This window comes from Oncorhynchus clarkii, chromosome 27 (assembly GCF_045791955.1).
Source record: "Oncorhynchus clarkii lewisi isolate Uvic-CL-2024 chromosome 27, UVic_Ocla_1.0, whole genome shotgun sequence".
NCBI lineage: Eukaryota > Metazoa > Chordata > Actinopteri > Salmoniformes > Salmonidae > Oncorhynchus > Oncorhynchus clarkii.
Window position 1 is genome coordinate 2,401,968 of NC_092173.1, and position 13,905 is coordinate 2,415,872.

The window sequence follows — 13,905 nt, forward strand, 5'->3', positions numbered from 1 at the left end:
CAAATCTGGCCTTTATGGAAGAGTGGCAAGAAGAAAGCCATTTCTTAAAGATATCCATAAAAAGTGTTGTTTAAAGTTTGCCACAAGCCACCTGGGAGACACACCAAACATGTGGAAGAAGGTGCTCTGGTCAGATGAAACCAAAATGGAACTTTTTGGCAACAATGCAAAACGTTATGTTTGGCGTAAAAGCAACACAGCTGAACACACCATCCCCACTGTCAAACATGGTGGTGGCAGCATCATGGTTTGGGCCTGCTTTTCTTCAGCAGGGACAGGGAAGATGGTTAAAATTGATGGGAAGATGGATGGAGCCAAATACAGGACCATTCTGGAAGAAAACCTGATGGAGTCTGCAAAAGACCTGAGACTGGGACGGAGATTTGTCTTCCAACAAGACAATGATCCAAAACATAAAGCAAAATCTACAATGGAATGGTTCAAAAATAAACATATCCAGGTGTTAGAATGGCCAAGTCAAAGTCCAGACCTGAATCCAATCGAGAATCTGTGGAAAGAACTGAAAACTGCTGTTCACAAATGCTCTCCATCCAACCTCACTGAGCTCGAGATGTTTTGCAAGGAGGAATGGGAAAAAATTTCAGTCTCTCGATGTGCAAAACTGATAGAGACATACCCCAAGCGACTTACAGCTGTAATCGCAGCAAAAAGTATTAACTTAAGGGGGCTGAATAATTTTGCACGCCCAATTTTTCAGTTTTTGATTTGTTAAAAAAGTTTGAAATATCCAATAAATGTCGTTCCACTTCATGATTGTGTCCCACTTGTTGTTGATTCTTCACAAAAAAATACAGTTTTATATCTTTATGTTTGAAGCCTGAAATGTGGCAAAAGGTCGCAAAGTTCAAGGGGGCCGAATACTTTCGCAAGGCACTGTATTTTAAATGGTCTGTGTAGACTGACCCAAGTACACAGTTATGTTTAGATTACACACAGTAGCACTGCTCTCAGCAAAGAATCTCAGTTTTATTCTTCCTGCCAGGTTGCATTCTTTTCAGATTTTCCTCCTCTCCTTAGGGATGCTGATATCATCACTGCGAAGACAAATGTCTGCTCAGCCAGTTGCAAACAAAATGGGTGCGTGATGTCCAGAGCCTTATCATAGGATGCTGCTTTGTGTTTCATTTTACATCCGTTTGCAGTAGTCACTTGTCTTTCTTCATTCTTTTCAACGAGAATGACATTCTTGACTTATACCAGTAAATGACCGGAATGTTCGTATCTTTCAAAGATCTTATGTAAAGACATCTATCTAGTGGCCCTTTTGGATACTTCAGATTATCACAGGTGTCTGTAATCATCTCCGGCCCTCTCGGGTCTTACCACATGTAAAATATATAAAATAATTAAGTAAGATTTTAAAATAAAAAATAGAATGCAAAACTGTAAAACATTATCCTAAATATAAACCATCAACTTAGTGTACCATTGGTGTTTTATATGAGGGTTTCAGCATGAAATATCCTTTGTAAAATGTTTTACACTTGTATTTATTTTACTATGTTAATATGTATTTGTTGTCAATGTTTTGGTGTCAAACTGGTGGCAGTTGTGAAAAAAGTCATTATTGGAAGAGTTGCAGAGCTAATTGAAAATAATGCCGTTGTTGATTAGATGCTTTTTTCATTAATTAAGCTATTTTCTCTTGAACCATATGGTCTATCTACTAGAAGCTCATGGACAATATGGACACAGATATAACAAATGAATAATATCTACATTTTATTATTCAAGTATACATTACTAAAGTCATGATTTTAATTACTGAAGATTCCAGTAACTTTGCAACCCTTTGTCCAGTACACAGCAACTCAACAGTTTCCTGGGAAAGACAGCTTTACTGTTTATATAATTTACTATTTGAGAATATTGTTCTGTTTGTTTCCACTTGGGAGGGTTGTTTTTTCCCATGATGTCTATTTTGAGAAAATACTGTAATTTGTTTTTGGTTTGTATTTCTCATATTCTTTTAAGGAAAAAAATGACATTGGCATGCAGACTTCCTCTATCATGTATCAACCAGCATTTGTCCCATTGGAGCAGTAAATGAATCTGTAAGCCAATATTTGTCTTAACATTCATTTTTATTCACATGGTAGTTCATCATCAGTGGACATGTACCTGATAGATTGTGGAAGTAACACTTGTAAGAGTTTAGTTTAGATGGCTGACTAAACATTCTCTCGGACGCAATGGAACGCTCATACATCAACATCACAGTGCCCATCGCTTATCACCCCATCACTTAAACTACTGGAACTTGTGTCTGTATACAATCTACTCTCCCATTCTCTTATCTTGCCTGATCCTGGATCTGTATGTGCTTCAGCAAACACAGTATTTTTTTCGTTGGGGGATAACGGTTACAATATTTAAATTCATATACTTTCATATTCCGTTCATATCACATTTTATATTCATTATGTCACACATACTATTTTTGTACCTGTGGGCTGCCACTCAGAAGAAAATAAAACATTAAAAAAGGTACATAACTACAAAGTATTGATCATACTACAGAGTTTAAGTAATAATAAATTCAGTATGTACAGGAAAATAAAAACAAAGTGGGCCTCAAACCCCAACCTCCCACCCAGCCCCCCCTTCTGACTACATTTGTCATTCCAACCCCTCCATTGGTCAGATGAGTTGGCTACTGATGGTCTCCCTCTCTCTGTCCTCCCCAGGAAAGCCTCTGGGGGGTCTGCCTATGAGGTTAACAGGCCAGGCATTCAGCTCAGCCCTGCAGGAGTGGGAGCTGGCTGAGGAGCCCGAGGGACATCCTGAAATTACCCAGCCCCTCTACTGCCAGGGAGTCTTTGATGCCATCACTATGGGTAGGGCACGACTGTGCTCACAATCATTTGAAATCCCCCCCAAACACAAGTTATTCATTGGGATATTATAAACTGGGTGGTTTGAGCCCTGAAAGCTGATTGGCTGACAAAAAAAATGTATTTTTACTGCTCTATTTACATTGGTAACCAGTTTACAATAGCAATAAGGCATCTCAGGGGTTTGTGGTATATGGCCAATATACCACACCCCCCCGTGCCTTATTGCTTAAATATAGTATTTTCATGTATTCTTGTCTGTCTTTGTGTGTTCAGACCAGAACCACACAGTGCTGGTGTTCCGGGGCAGTGTGTACTGGATGGTGTCGGCTCAGGGGAACGTGAGCGCACCTCTCCCTCTCCAGCAGCGCTGGCGCCACCTCCCACTGGCCATCGAGGCCGCGGCCTTTTCCCCACTGGACAGCAAGTGGTACTTCTTCAAAGGTAAAGTCATCTCCTTAAATTCACTTTAGTCAGTGAATGATTTAAGTGACCTGGTCCCAGATAATTGTGCTTAAGCCAACATGGTTGGATGACAATGAAATAACACAGCAGAGGACCTGGCTAAAGCACAATCAGGATAAAGTTCCTCAGTGAGGAAGTAGTGTTGATTGCGCTGAATTTTCTCTCCCTACCCTCCCTCTGCAGGTAAGCGTATATGGCGTTACTCGGGCAGTGCCCTGGACCCTGGCTTCCCCAGGAGGAGCAGCCAGGCCGGCCTCCCCTGCCACCCAGACTGTGCCTTCTACTACGCCCCCCTGGGACACATGGTCCTCTTTAAGGGCCCCCGCTACTCCGTGCTCAACCTGCACACACTGAGGTCCGAGCCCTACTACCCGCGCCGGCTGGCCGACTGGACCGGGGTGCCCCAGGGAACCAATGGTGCGCTGACCCGTCCCGACGGGCGCCTCTATCTCTTTAGGGAGCAGCAGTACTGGAGGTTTGACCCGGTGAAGGTGCGCATGACCAGAGAAGGCCAGTGGGCTCAGGACCTGGATTGGATAGGCTGCAGGAGCAGGACTCACCAGGGCAATGACATCCTGTGACAAGAATGCACAGGAGCTCAATCATATCAAAGTTGATATGAGGCCAAAAGCCTGAAACAATAGCCTGGGTACAAGTCTGTTTCTGATAATATTCCAGTCCTTATACTCTGTATCATATGCCAAACAGTTTAGCATGACAAGGAGTGGAAACAGACTGGTACCCAAACTGCCAAAACATATAAAAGGCCATTATGTCTGTGCAATCTAAATATGGAAGACTTGGTTGGAGCCGGCCGGGGTCGTTGGCCTGAAACACTGTCATCAGTGCCATCGAACTTGACTTTTTGGTAAGATTCATGACACAATAAAATTGACATTAGTAATGAGCATTGTTGAGCATATTAAACCTGGGTTGGGCCAGGCACACTGTAGAGCACTGCTGACCATTCACCTTTCAAAAGGCAATGTTCCCGACATTCGTGAAGATTGCATTCACAGTAAACTCTGCAGATATCATCTCATTAGGAAATTACCTTTAAAGTCAAGCACTCTACAATGTGACTCGGATTGAATCCCTGCCCTGGTGACAAATACAGTGCATTTGGAGAGTATTCAGACGCCTTGAATTTTTTCCACATTTTGTTACGTTACAGCCTTATTTTAAAAAATGTATTCAATGTTTTTTTCCACCCTGATCAATCTTAAAACAAAACCCCATAATGACAAAGCAAAAACAGCTTTTTAGAAAATTCAGCAACTGTATTAAAAACAAAACATTTACATAAGTATTCAGATCCTTTACTTAGTACTTTGTTGAAGCACATTTGGCAGCAATTACAGCCTTGAGTCTTCTTGGTTATGACGCTACAAGCTTGGCTCACCTGTATTTGGGGAGTTTCCTCCATTCTTCTCTGCAGATCCTCTCAAGCTCAGTCAGGTTGGATGGGGAGTGTCGCTGCACAGCTATTTTCTGGTCTCTTCAGAGATGTTCGATCCAGTTTAACTCTGGGCTCTGGCTGGGCCACTCAAGAACATTCAGAGACTTGTCCAGAAGCCACTCCTGCGTTGTCTTGGCTGTGTGCTTAGGGTCATTGTCCTGTTGGAAGGTTGGAAGAACCGTCGCCCCAGGTCCTGAGCGCTATGGAGCAGCTTTTAATCAAGGATCTCTGCGTATTTACTCCGTTCATCTTTTCCTTGATCCCGTCTCCCAGTCCCTGCCGCTGAAAAACATCCCCACAGCATGATGCTACCACCACCATGCTTCACAGTAGGGATAGCACCAGGTATGATATTCAGGCAAAAGGTTTCACCAGACCAGAGAATCTTGTTTCTCATCATGGTCTGAGAGTCCTTTTAGGTGCCTTTTGGCAAACTCATGTGCCTTTTACTGAGTGTCTTCCGTCTGGCCACTACCATAAAGGCCTGATTTGGTGGAGTGCTGCAGAGATGGCAGTCCTTCTGGAAGGTTCTGCCATCTCCACAGAGAAATTCTGGAGCTTTGTCAAAGTGAACATCGGGTTCTTGGTCACGTCCCTTCTCCCCCGATTGCGTAGTTTGGGCGGGGGACCAGCTCTTCCTAGAGTCTTGGTGGTTCCAAACTTCTTCCATTTAAGAACGGAGGCCACTGTGTTATTGGGCACCTTCATTGCTGCAGAAATGTTTTGGCACCCTTCCTCGGATCTGTGCCTCGACACAATCCTGTCTCAGAGCTCTATGGACAATTCCTTTGACCTCATGGCTTAGTTTTTGCTCTGACATGCACTGTCAACGGTGTGACCTTTTATATAGTCAGGTGTGTGCCTTTCTAAATCATGTTCAATCAATTGAATTTATCACATTCTAGAAACATCTCAAGGATGATCAATGGAAACAGAATGCACAGGAGCTCAATTGAGTATTATTGCAAAAGGGTCTGAGTACTTAGGGGGTCCTGTGCAAACATTTCTAAAAACCCTGTTTTTGCTTTGTCATTATGTGGTATTGTGTGTAGATTGAGGATTTTTTATTTAATCCATTTTAGAACAAGGCTGGAGTAACAAAATTTGGAAAATGTCAAGGGGTCTGAATACTTTCCGAATGCACTGTACACAGTGGTAAATCAACTCCATAGAAAATGATTTTGTATATTACACTTAAGATTTCTTCAATGTTTATGCTTTGGTATTACACTTGTACATTTCAGATATTCATCAAGACCAACCATGTGTAATTCACTTTTGAATTATTTGTATAAAATCATGTGAGATACAGAACTTCTCTGGAACAATGCTGCCTTCCAGTGGTAAATTATTTATTTGCAGACTTAAACATTACTCTACATTTTAAAAGACACTGTCTACTGAAACTGACATAATCCAAATGGAATGTTTGCCATCAGTGTTGCTAATACTAAAGCAAGAATACCCCTAGTTTAGTTCTTCAGTAAAATATAAAATCAGCAAGATTAGAACCTGTGACCGTCAGTGCCAAGTAAAGTGTTCAGTGAGTTAGTCATTTCTTTTTATCAGTAGATTATAAAGTTGAATTGGGATTTAGCAAGAGCGAACACTTGCATGGAAAAACTTCTAAAGGGGTGGATTAAATCGGTATCGCGGAAGAGCCGCGTTAAAATGTAAAGGTCATTTCCGATTGAGCCGACATATGCAGTCTCCGCAAACGCAGGAATATCACCTTTAAACTTCAATTGAGCTACAACATGGAAATTCTGCGATACTTCTGCAATGCAGATTGAATCCAGCCCTAAATCATTACTCCACATGCTTGATAGACCTGCATCACTTGTTTTTGAGCCAACTTCACTATCGGCTTTGAATGGGGAACCCAGCTTATGACAGTCCAGTTTGAAACAAATGCAAATCACTTTTCACCCAGTGCAAACTCCGCCCACCTGGACCAGCATTAATATTCTCATTACTGACCTTTCATCCAATCAATTCGTCAGGATCAGTTATTTTATTAGTTTACACCAGTCGAAAATGTGGGCACAATGAGAATGTGGACAAGAGCCATACAGATGTTAGCACCAGGTATAAACAGGGCTCAATAGATGGTACCCAAAGCAGCAGTACAAAGTTATTGGAGTTGTATTTAAGCAATAAAACCCGAGGCGGTGTGATATATGGCCAATATACCAAGGCTAAGGGCTGTTCTTGGGCACAACAACACAGAGTGCTAGGACACAGCCCATAGCATATAACAAACCCCTGAGGTGCCTTATTGCTATTATAAACTGATTACCAACAAATAGAGCAGAAAAAAAATGAATGTTTTGTCATACCCCTTGGTATACGGTTCAGCCAATCAGCATTCAGGGCATGAACCACCCAGTTTATAAAAAATCACTAAAAAATGTGTTAAGAACAATTTGAAACAAATGACAAGTATTATTCCCAAATTAGTCAGAAGTCAAAAATGTAATTTACAAAATACAATTAATTACTTTAGTGATGCATGATAAAACAGTCCTATTTCACAACTCACATATTTAAATTAAGGGACAGTTTCCCAGACACAGATTACACTTAGTCCGGGACTAAATGGCACTCTCAATGGAGATTCTCCACTGAACACGCTTTTTAGTCCAGGTTTAGGCTAATCTAAGAAACCGGCCTCTAGACGATCAATTTGGTAAACATCGTCTTGTCCTAGGTTATAGACAGCCTTGCAATTTAACCTCCTTCCATGGTAATGTCAGCACACACTTTATTATTAACAGAGTATCATCTCAGACAAGGAGTCTCTTAGCTCGCTAGTCCTTTGTTGTATTCCAGTCATCAAGCCATATTTGAACACACAGATTACCAAATATGTATCCTAACCACAGTCCCGAAACTAACGGCTTTACGAAAAAGTTTCCAGAAAATAAATGAAAGCTTCCGTAGTATTCGTCTTATCAAAATATGTCCTTTCAACACAGTGGTTTGGCAAGGTCTACTCAACACAACCTATGGTTTCGTTATAGTATTAGAAGATACTGTTGAAATACAATGTGTTAATCCTAGAAAAATAGGCTAATGACTGTACAATACTAACTTCTGACCCAGGAGTCAGACCTGATAGACAGTGCTTTCTTGGGGTAAGGACTTAGGTCCTTGATATGCTACCACACAGATCAGCTTTCATAGTGCACAGACAACCACATGAACTAACCAACCACACACACACTTATCTACCTACCCACTTGCGGCACATTTGTATGCATTTCTACTTCCACTGGTAATAAAATACATAGTTGCCTAGTTAGTTACACAATAATTGTGTATCTGAAATCCCTGGGCGTAACATTGTTTAATTTATTGGTAGGGCTGCTCACAACCCACGTCCTGTGGGGGGTGCAAGCATCCAGTAGACAGGCACTCAGCTCCCTCGCTAGACTCTCCGGGGCAGAGGCCCCCACAGCAGCTAGCACCTCTCGTGCTCCGCCTCCCACAGGCTCTTCCTCCTCCAGCAGCAGGTGGGAGGTTGACAGGGAGGGCTGCGCTTGGGAGTTGGATCATGAGAGGGAAGGAGTCGTGGGGGTGGTTGACGGATAGCGTTGCGCGGCTGCTGCACTGGGACGAGTAGCAGGAGCTGCCTGGAGGGATGCTGCAGTGGCTGTCTGAGCAGGCTTATCCAGGCCTAGGTCGGTGCGCAGCCAGTTCCCCGGCTGGGTCACCTGGCTGCAGGACTACAGGGTGTGAGCTGCTGGGGGCAGTGCAGACAACGCTCCTCTGTAGCCCTCTGGGCGAGACGCTGGGGCAGGTCAGAGGGAAAGCACAGGTCAGGGGTCGCTGAGGCTTTCACCTGGGGGAGAGACTAACAGTCTTAACTTTCTCTGGGAGACTTGAGGTGAAAATAATGGACGGTTCAACGATCATGGAGGGAGCCTACAGAGACAAGGAAAAACAACAAACCTAAGTTCCAATTAAAGATGCACTATGCAGAAATGGCTCTGCCATTTCCTGGGTGCTAAAATTCTAATAGTTCGCCTAATTTCAATTTCTGTGACGAAACAAGCCAGTATAGTGTAGAGTCATTATACCGCTGTGAAATATATTTTCCATAATGAAAAATATTGTATTTTTCAGCTGGTGTACAAAACCGAAATTAAGAGGCAAAAATTAAACTTAAGCACAGGAAGCATAGAAATAGCGCACATAGAACAGACCTACCGCTTTTTAGACTTCTTTTCAATGCAAATGAAATATCTATAACTCACATTTCTTTGTGACTTTAAATCAGGTCGCCCAAAAAGTTACATATTGCAGCTTTAAGATTGACGACCAAAATCTTAGCTTATATCGAGCCCATTGGGACAATTCATGTCTCTAAGTTACTATGCATTTATACAGTGTTGCAATGGGGAAAGTATGTTTCAATGTTAACCATTTGTTGCTTGGCCTTCCTGAACACAGCCTTGGCTTGGAGTAGTTTCCTTTTATTTGCCAACATGTCATGAAAGAAAGGTAAATGAGTGCGTTTGATACTGTATAAAACCTGTGGATGCCTGGATGCCATCGTTCTCTGTGGGAACGTGTGCATTTATAGTGGAGTAAGGGAAACCAGGGACACATCTTGTGTTGTTTTAAAATGATACAATAACTATGATGCACACTGTCAGCTTTAATTTCAGGTTATTTCATCCTTGTCGGGCGAACCATTTAGAAATTAAAGCACTTTTTGTACATCGTCCCCACATTTTAGGGAACCAAAAGGTATTGGGACAAATTCACTTCTGTGTATTAAAAGGTAGCCAAATGTTTTGTATTTGGGTCCATATTCCTAGCATGCAATTACTACATCAAGCTTGTGACTCTACAAACCTGTTGGATGCATTTGCCGTTTGTTTTTATTATTAATATTGATTATTGCCCAAATCAGTTTGTGATTCGTGCCTGTATTTGAATCTGCTAATTGATGATTAGTTAATAAATAGTATGGTCCATATTGAGGGTTCCCAGGTAGGGTATTTAAGACTTGTAATTTGTCTAGGTCAGGGAAGGGACTGGGTTGTTTGAGCTCAACTTTACATTTGGTTTATTGTCAGTTTATGTTCCCGTTTGTTACTTTCTTTTGTAAATAATTGTTTTTACGTTTTTGCCATGCTTATTATCTCCACATTTGCTAATAAAAGCATCACTACGGGCAACAAAAGTAAATAACTGCTGTGTTGACTCCTCACTGTTAAATCCTACCGCATGGTCAACCTCAGTCTAACTTTCTCACTTGTGGAGGCCAGGTCATCTGATGCAGCACTCCATCACTCTCCTTCTTGGTCAAATTGCCCTTACACATCTTGCAGGTCTGTTGGGTCATTGTCCTGTTGAAAAACAAATGATAGTCCCATTAAGCGCAAACCAGATAAGATGGCATATCACAGCAGAATGCTGTTAAGTGTGCCTTGAATTATAAATAAATCACTGACAGTGTCACCAGCAAAGCACCCCCACACCATCACCTCCATGATTCACGGTGGGAACCACACATGCGGCGATCATCCGCTCACCTACTCTGCATCTCACAAAAGACACAGCGGTTGGAACCAAAAATCTCTAATTTGGACTAATCAGGCCAAAGGACAGATTTCCACCAGTCTGATGTCCATTGTTTCCCGGCCCAAGTCAGTCTTCTTATTGGAGTCCTTCAGTAGTGGTTTCTTTTCAGTAGTGGTTTCTTTGCAGCAATTAAACCATGAAGGCCTGATACATGCAGTCTCCTCTGAACAGATGTCTGTTACTTGAACTCTGAAGCATTTGTTTGGGCTGCAATTGCTGAGGCAGGTAACTCATGAACTTATCCTCTGCAACAGAGGTAACTCTGGGTCTTCCTTTCCTGCGGCAGTCCTCATGAGAGCCAGTTTCATCATAGTGCTAGATTGTTTTTGCAACTGCACTTGAAGAACCTTTCAAAGTTCTTGAAATTCTCCGGATTAACTGACCTTCATGTCTTAAAGTAATGATGGACTGTCATTTCTCTTCACTTATTTGAGCTGTTCTTTCCATAATATGGACTTGGTATTTTACCAAAAAGGGCCATATTTTGTATACCCACCCCTACCATGTCACAACACAACTGATTGGCTCAAACGCATTAAGGAAAGAACTTCCACACCTGTTAATTGAAATGCATTCCAGGTGACTACCTCATGAAGCTGGTTGAGAGAATACCAAGAGTGTGCAAAGCTGTCATCAAGGCTACTTTGAAGAATCTCAAATATATTTAGATTTGTTTAATACTTTTTTGGGTTACTACATGATTCCGTGTGTCATTTCATCATTTTGATGTGTTCACAATTATTCTACAATGTAGAAAATATTTTTTTTTAAATAAAGAAAAACCATTGAATGAGTAGGTGTGTCCAAACGTGCACGGATTGGGCAGGAGCACAAGCTGACCCATCTCCTCCACCCTGAAATGCAGCACTGCTGAGTTGCAGGCCTCCACCTTGACCCCTGGGGAGGGAGGGCTGTCTGAGAGCCAGCTGCAGACACCGCCCAGGCTCCGTGTAGAGCGTGAACCAACAGAACCCCGGCTTCTGCTCCTCTGCCGACCTTTGCAACACCGCCTTGTATAGCCGCACTGTGTCGTCAAAGTTATCGTAGCCGCTGTAGAGTGTCACCTGCAGCATCTCCTCGCCGCAGTGCACTGGGCGCAACCCCCACACGGGCATCCCGTGCCCAGGCTGTAGAATTCTCGGTTGGGCCGAGCAGGGCGTTATTTTCTACTTCATGGCATGAGGAGTGACAGCTCATAAACTGAAGAAATAAGATACGATAAGATTGATTGGCTTCTTTCACACCTTCCAATCCAGAACCAAACACATTTAAGTTAAACACACATGGGGACTACATTAACATAATGTGATGGGTATTCTATATTCGCTAGAAAATTGTGAAGGAATTACATTAGGAAACAAAACCTCAACCTACAGCAGTCAAATTATTTGTCATAAATAAAAGCAAGTACCAACAGCTTGATAAAAATGGAAAAACACACATATGAAAGCTTAAATACAATTTAGTGGGAATATGTCCATGATAAAAATAAAAGGAAATATAATTGGATAAATTGGAAAAAAGATTAGTTGAGATGTAGCCATCACACACGGCTGAAGCACGTAAAAGTAGTCTGTCCTCGGATGCAACACTCACTACTGAGTTCCAAACTACCTCTGGAAGCAACGTCAGCACAATAACTGTTTGTCGGGAGCTTCATGAAATGGGTTTCCATGGCCAAGCAGCCGCACACAATCCTAAAATCACCATGCGCAATGCCAAGCGTCAGCTGGAGTGGTGTAAAGCTCACCGCTATTGGGCTCTGGAGCAGTGGAAACTCGTTCTCTAGAGTAATGAATCACAATTCACCATCTGGCACCCTGACGGACGCCAGGAGAACGCCATCTCGAATGCATAGTGCCAACTGTAAAGTTTGGCGGAGGAGGAATAATGGTCTGTGGCTGTTGTTCATGGTTCGGGCTAGGCCCATTAGTTCCAGTAAAGGGACATCTTAACGCTATAGCATACAATGACATTCTAGACGATTTTGTACTTCCAACATTGTGGCAACAGTTTGGGGAAGGCCCTTTCCCGTTTCAGCATGACAATGCCCCGTGCACAAAGCGAGGTCCATATAGAAATGGTTTGTCAAGATCAGTGTAGAAGAACTTGACTGGCCTGCACAGAGCTCGGACCTCAACCCCATCGAATACCTTTGGGATGAATTGGAATGCCAACTGCGAGCCAGGCCTAATCCCCCAACATCAGTGCCTGACCTTACTAATGCTTGTGGCTGAATGCAAGCATGTCTCCACAGCAATGTTCCAATATCTAGTGGAAAGCCTGTTATAGCAACAAAAGGGGGACCCAACTCCATATTAATGCCCATGATTTTGGAATGAGATGTTCGACGAGCAGGTGTCCACATACTTTTAGTCATGTAGTGTATCAGAGGTAGAATCATATAAACTCATTATAGTTCTGTGGGTAGAATGACCCTTTGAAGGTTGGTATACAATGCATTCGGGAAAGTATTCAGACCCCTTTACTTTTTCCACATTTTGTCATGTTACAGCCTTTTTCTAAATTATATATATATTTTGTTTTAATTGTGTCCACTCAATCTACACACAATACCCCATTATACATATATTTTAAATATATACACATTTTTTAAAACGTATCAAAATAAAAAAACTATATCAAATGTACATACTTTGTTGAAGCACCTTTGGCAGTGATTACAGCCTCGAGTCTTCTTGGGTATGATGCTACAAGTTTGGCACACCTGTATTTGGGGAGTTTCTGCCATTCTTCTCTGCTGATCTCAAGCTCTGTCAGGTTGGATGGGGAGCGTAGCTGCACAGCTATTTTCAGGTCTCTCCAGAGATGTTCGATCAGGTTCAAGTCTGGGCTCTGGCTGGGCCACGAGGACATTCAGAGACTTGTCCCAAAGCCTGCATCGTCATGGCTGTGTGCTTACGGTCGTTGTCCTGTTGGAAGGTGAACTTTTGCCCCAATCTGAGATCCTGAGCGCTCTGGAGCAGGTTTTCATCAAGGATCTTTGCTCCGTTCATCTTTCCCTCAACCCTGACTAGTCTCCCAGTCCCTGCAGCTGAAAAACATCCCCACAGCAGGATGCTGCCACCATGTTTCACCGTAGGAATGGTGCCAGGTTTCCTCCAGATGTGACGCCTGGCATTCAGTTCAATCTTGGTTTCATCAGACCAGATAATCTTGTTTCTCATGGTCTGGGTCCTTTTAGGTGCCTTTTGGCAAAATCCAAGCCTTTTACTGAGGAGTGGCTTCCGTCTGCCCACTCTACTATAAAAGGCCTGATTGGTGGAGTGCTGCAGAGATGGGAGAACCTTCCACAAGGACAACCATCTCCACAAAGGAACTCTGGGTCTCTGTCAGAGTGGTCATCGAGTTCTTGGTCACCTCCCTGACCTTCTCTCCCGAACTTGCCTACCTGGGTGAAAAAAAAAATGTTTGATAAGTTTGAAATGGGAAAATAATATACCCGTGGAAAAACCTATTAACTAGCTCTCCAATACCGTCTGATGTATATACTTAATGTATTACATGAAT

General features: G+C 42.6%; 1 protein-coding gene and 1 pseudogene across 1 annotated transcript in view; one reads left to right on the top strand and one right to left on the bottom strand.

Annotated features, from left to right (window-relative positions):
- LOC139386251 (matrix metallopeptidase 28) overlaps nt 1-6,107 on the top strand; it is a 35,953-nt gene extending 29,846 nt beyond the window's left edge. The window contains exons 6-8 of the mRNA XM_071131744.1: nt 2,709-2,858; nt 3,132-3,299; nt 3,504-6,107. Coding sequence (XP_070987845.1) covers nt 2,709-2,858; nt 3,132-3,299; nt 3,504-3,901 — 716 coding nt within the window. The 3' untranslated portion in view covers nt 3,902-6,107. The remainder of the gene's footprint in view (nt 1-2,708; nt 2,859-3,131; nt 3,300-3,503) is intronic.
- Nucleotides 6,108-8,299: 2,192 nt separating this feature from the next.
- Nucleotides 8,300-11,530, bottom strand: LOC139386431 (protein FAM124B-like; annotated as a pseudogene).
- Between the last annotated feature and the right edge of the window lie 2,375 nt (nt 11,531-13,905).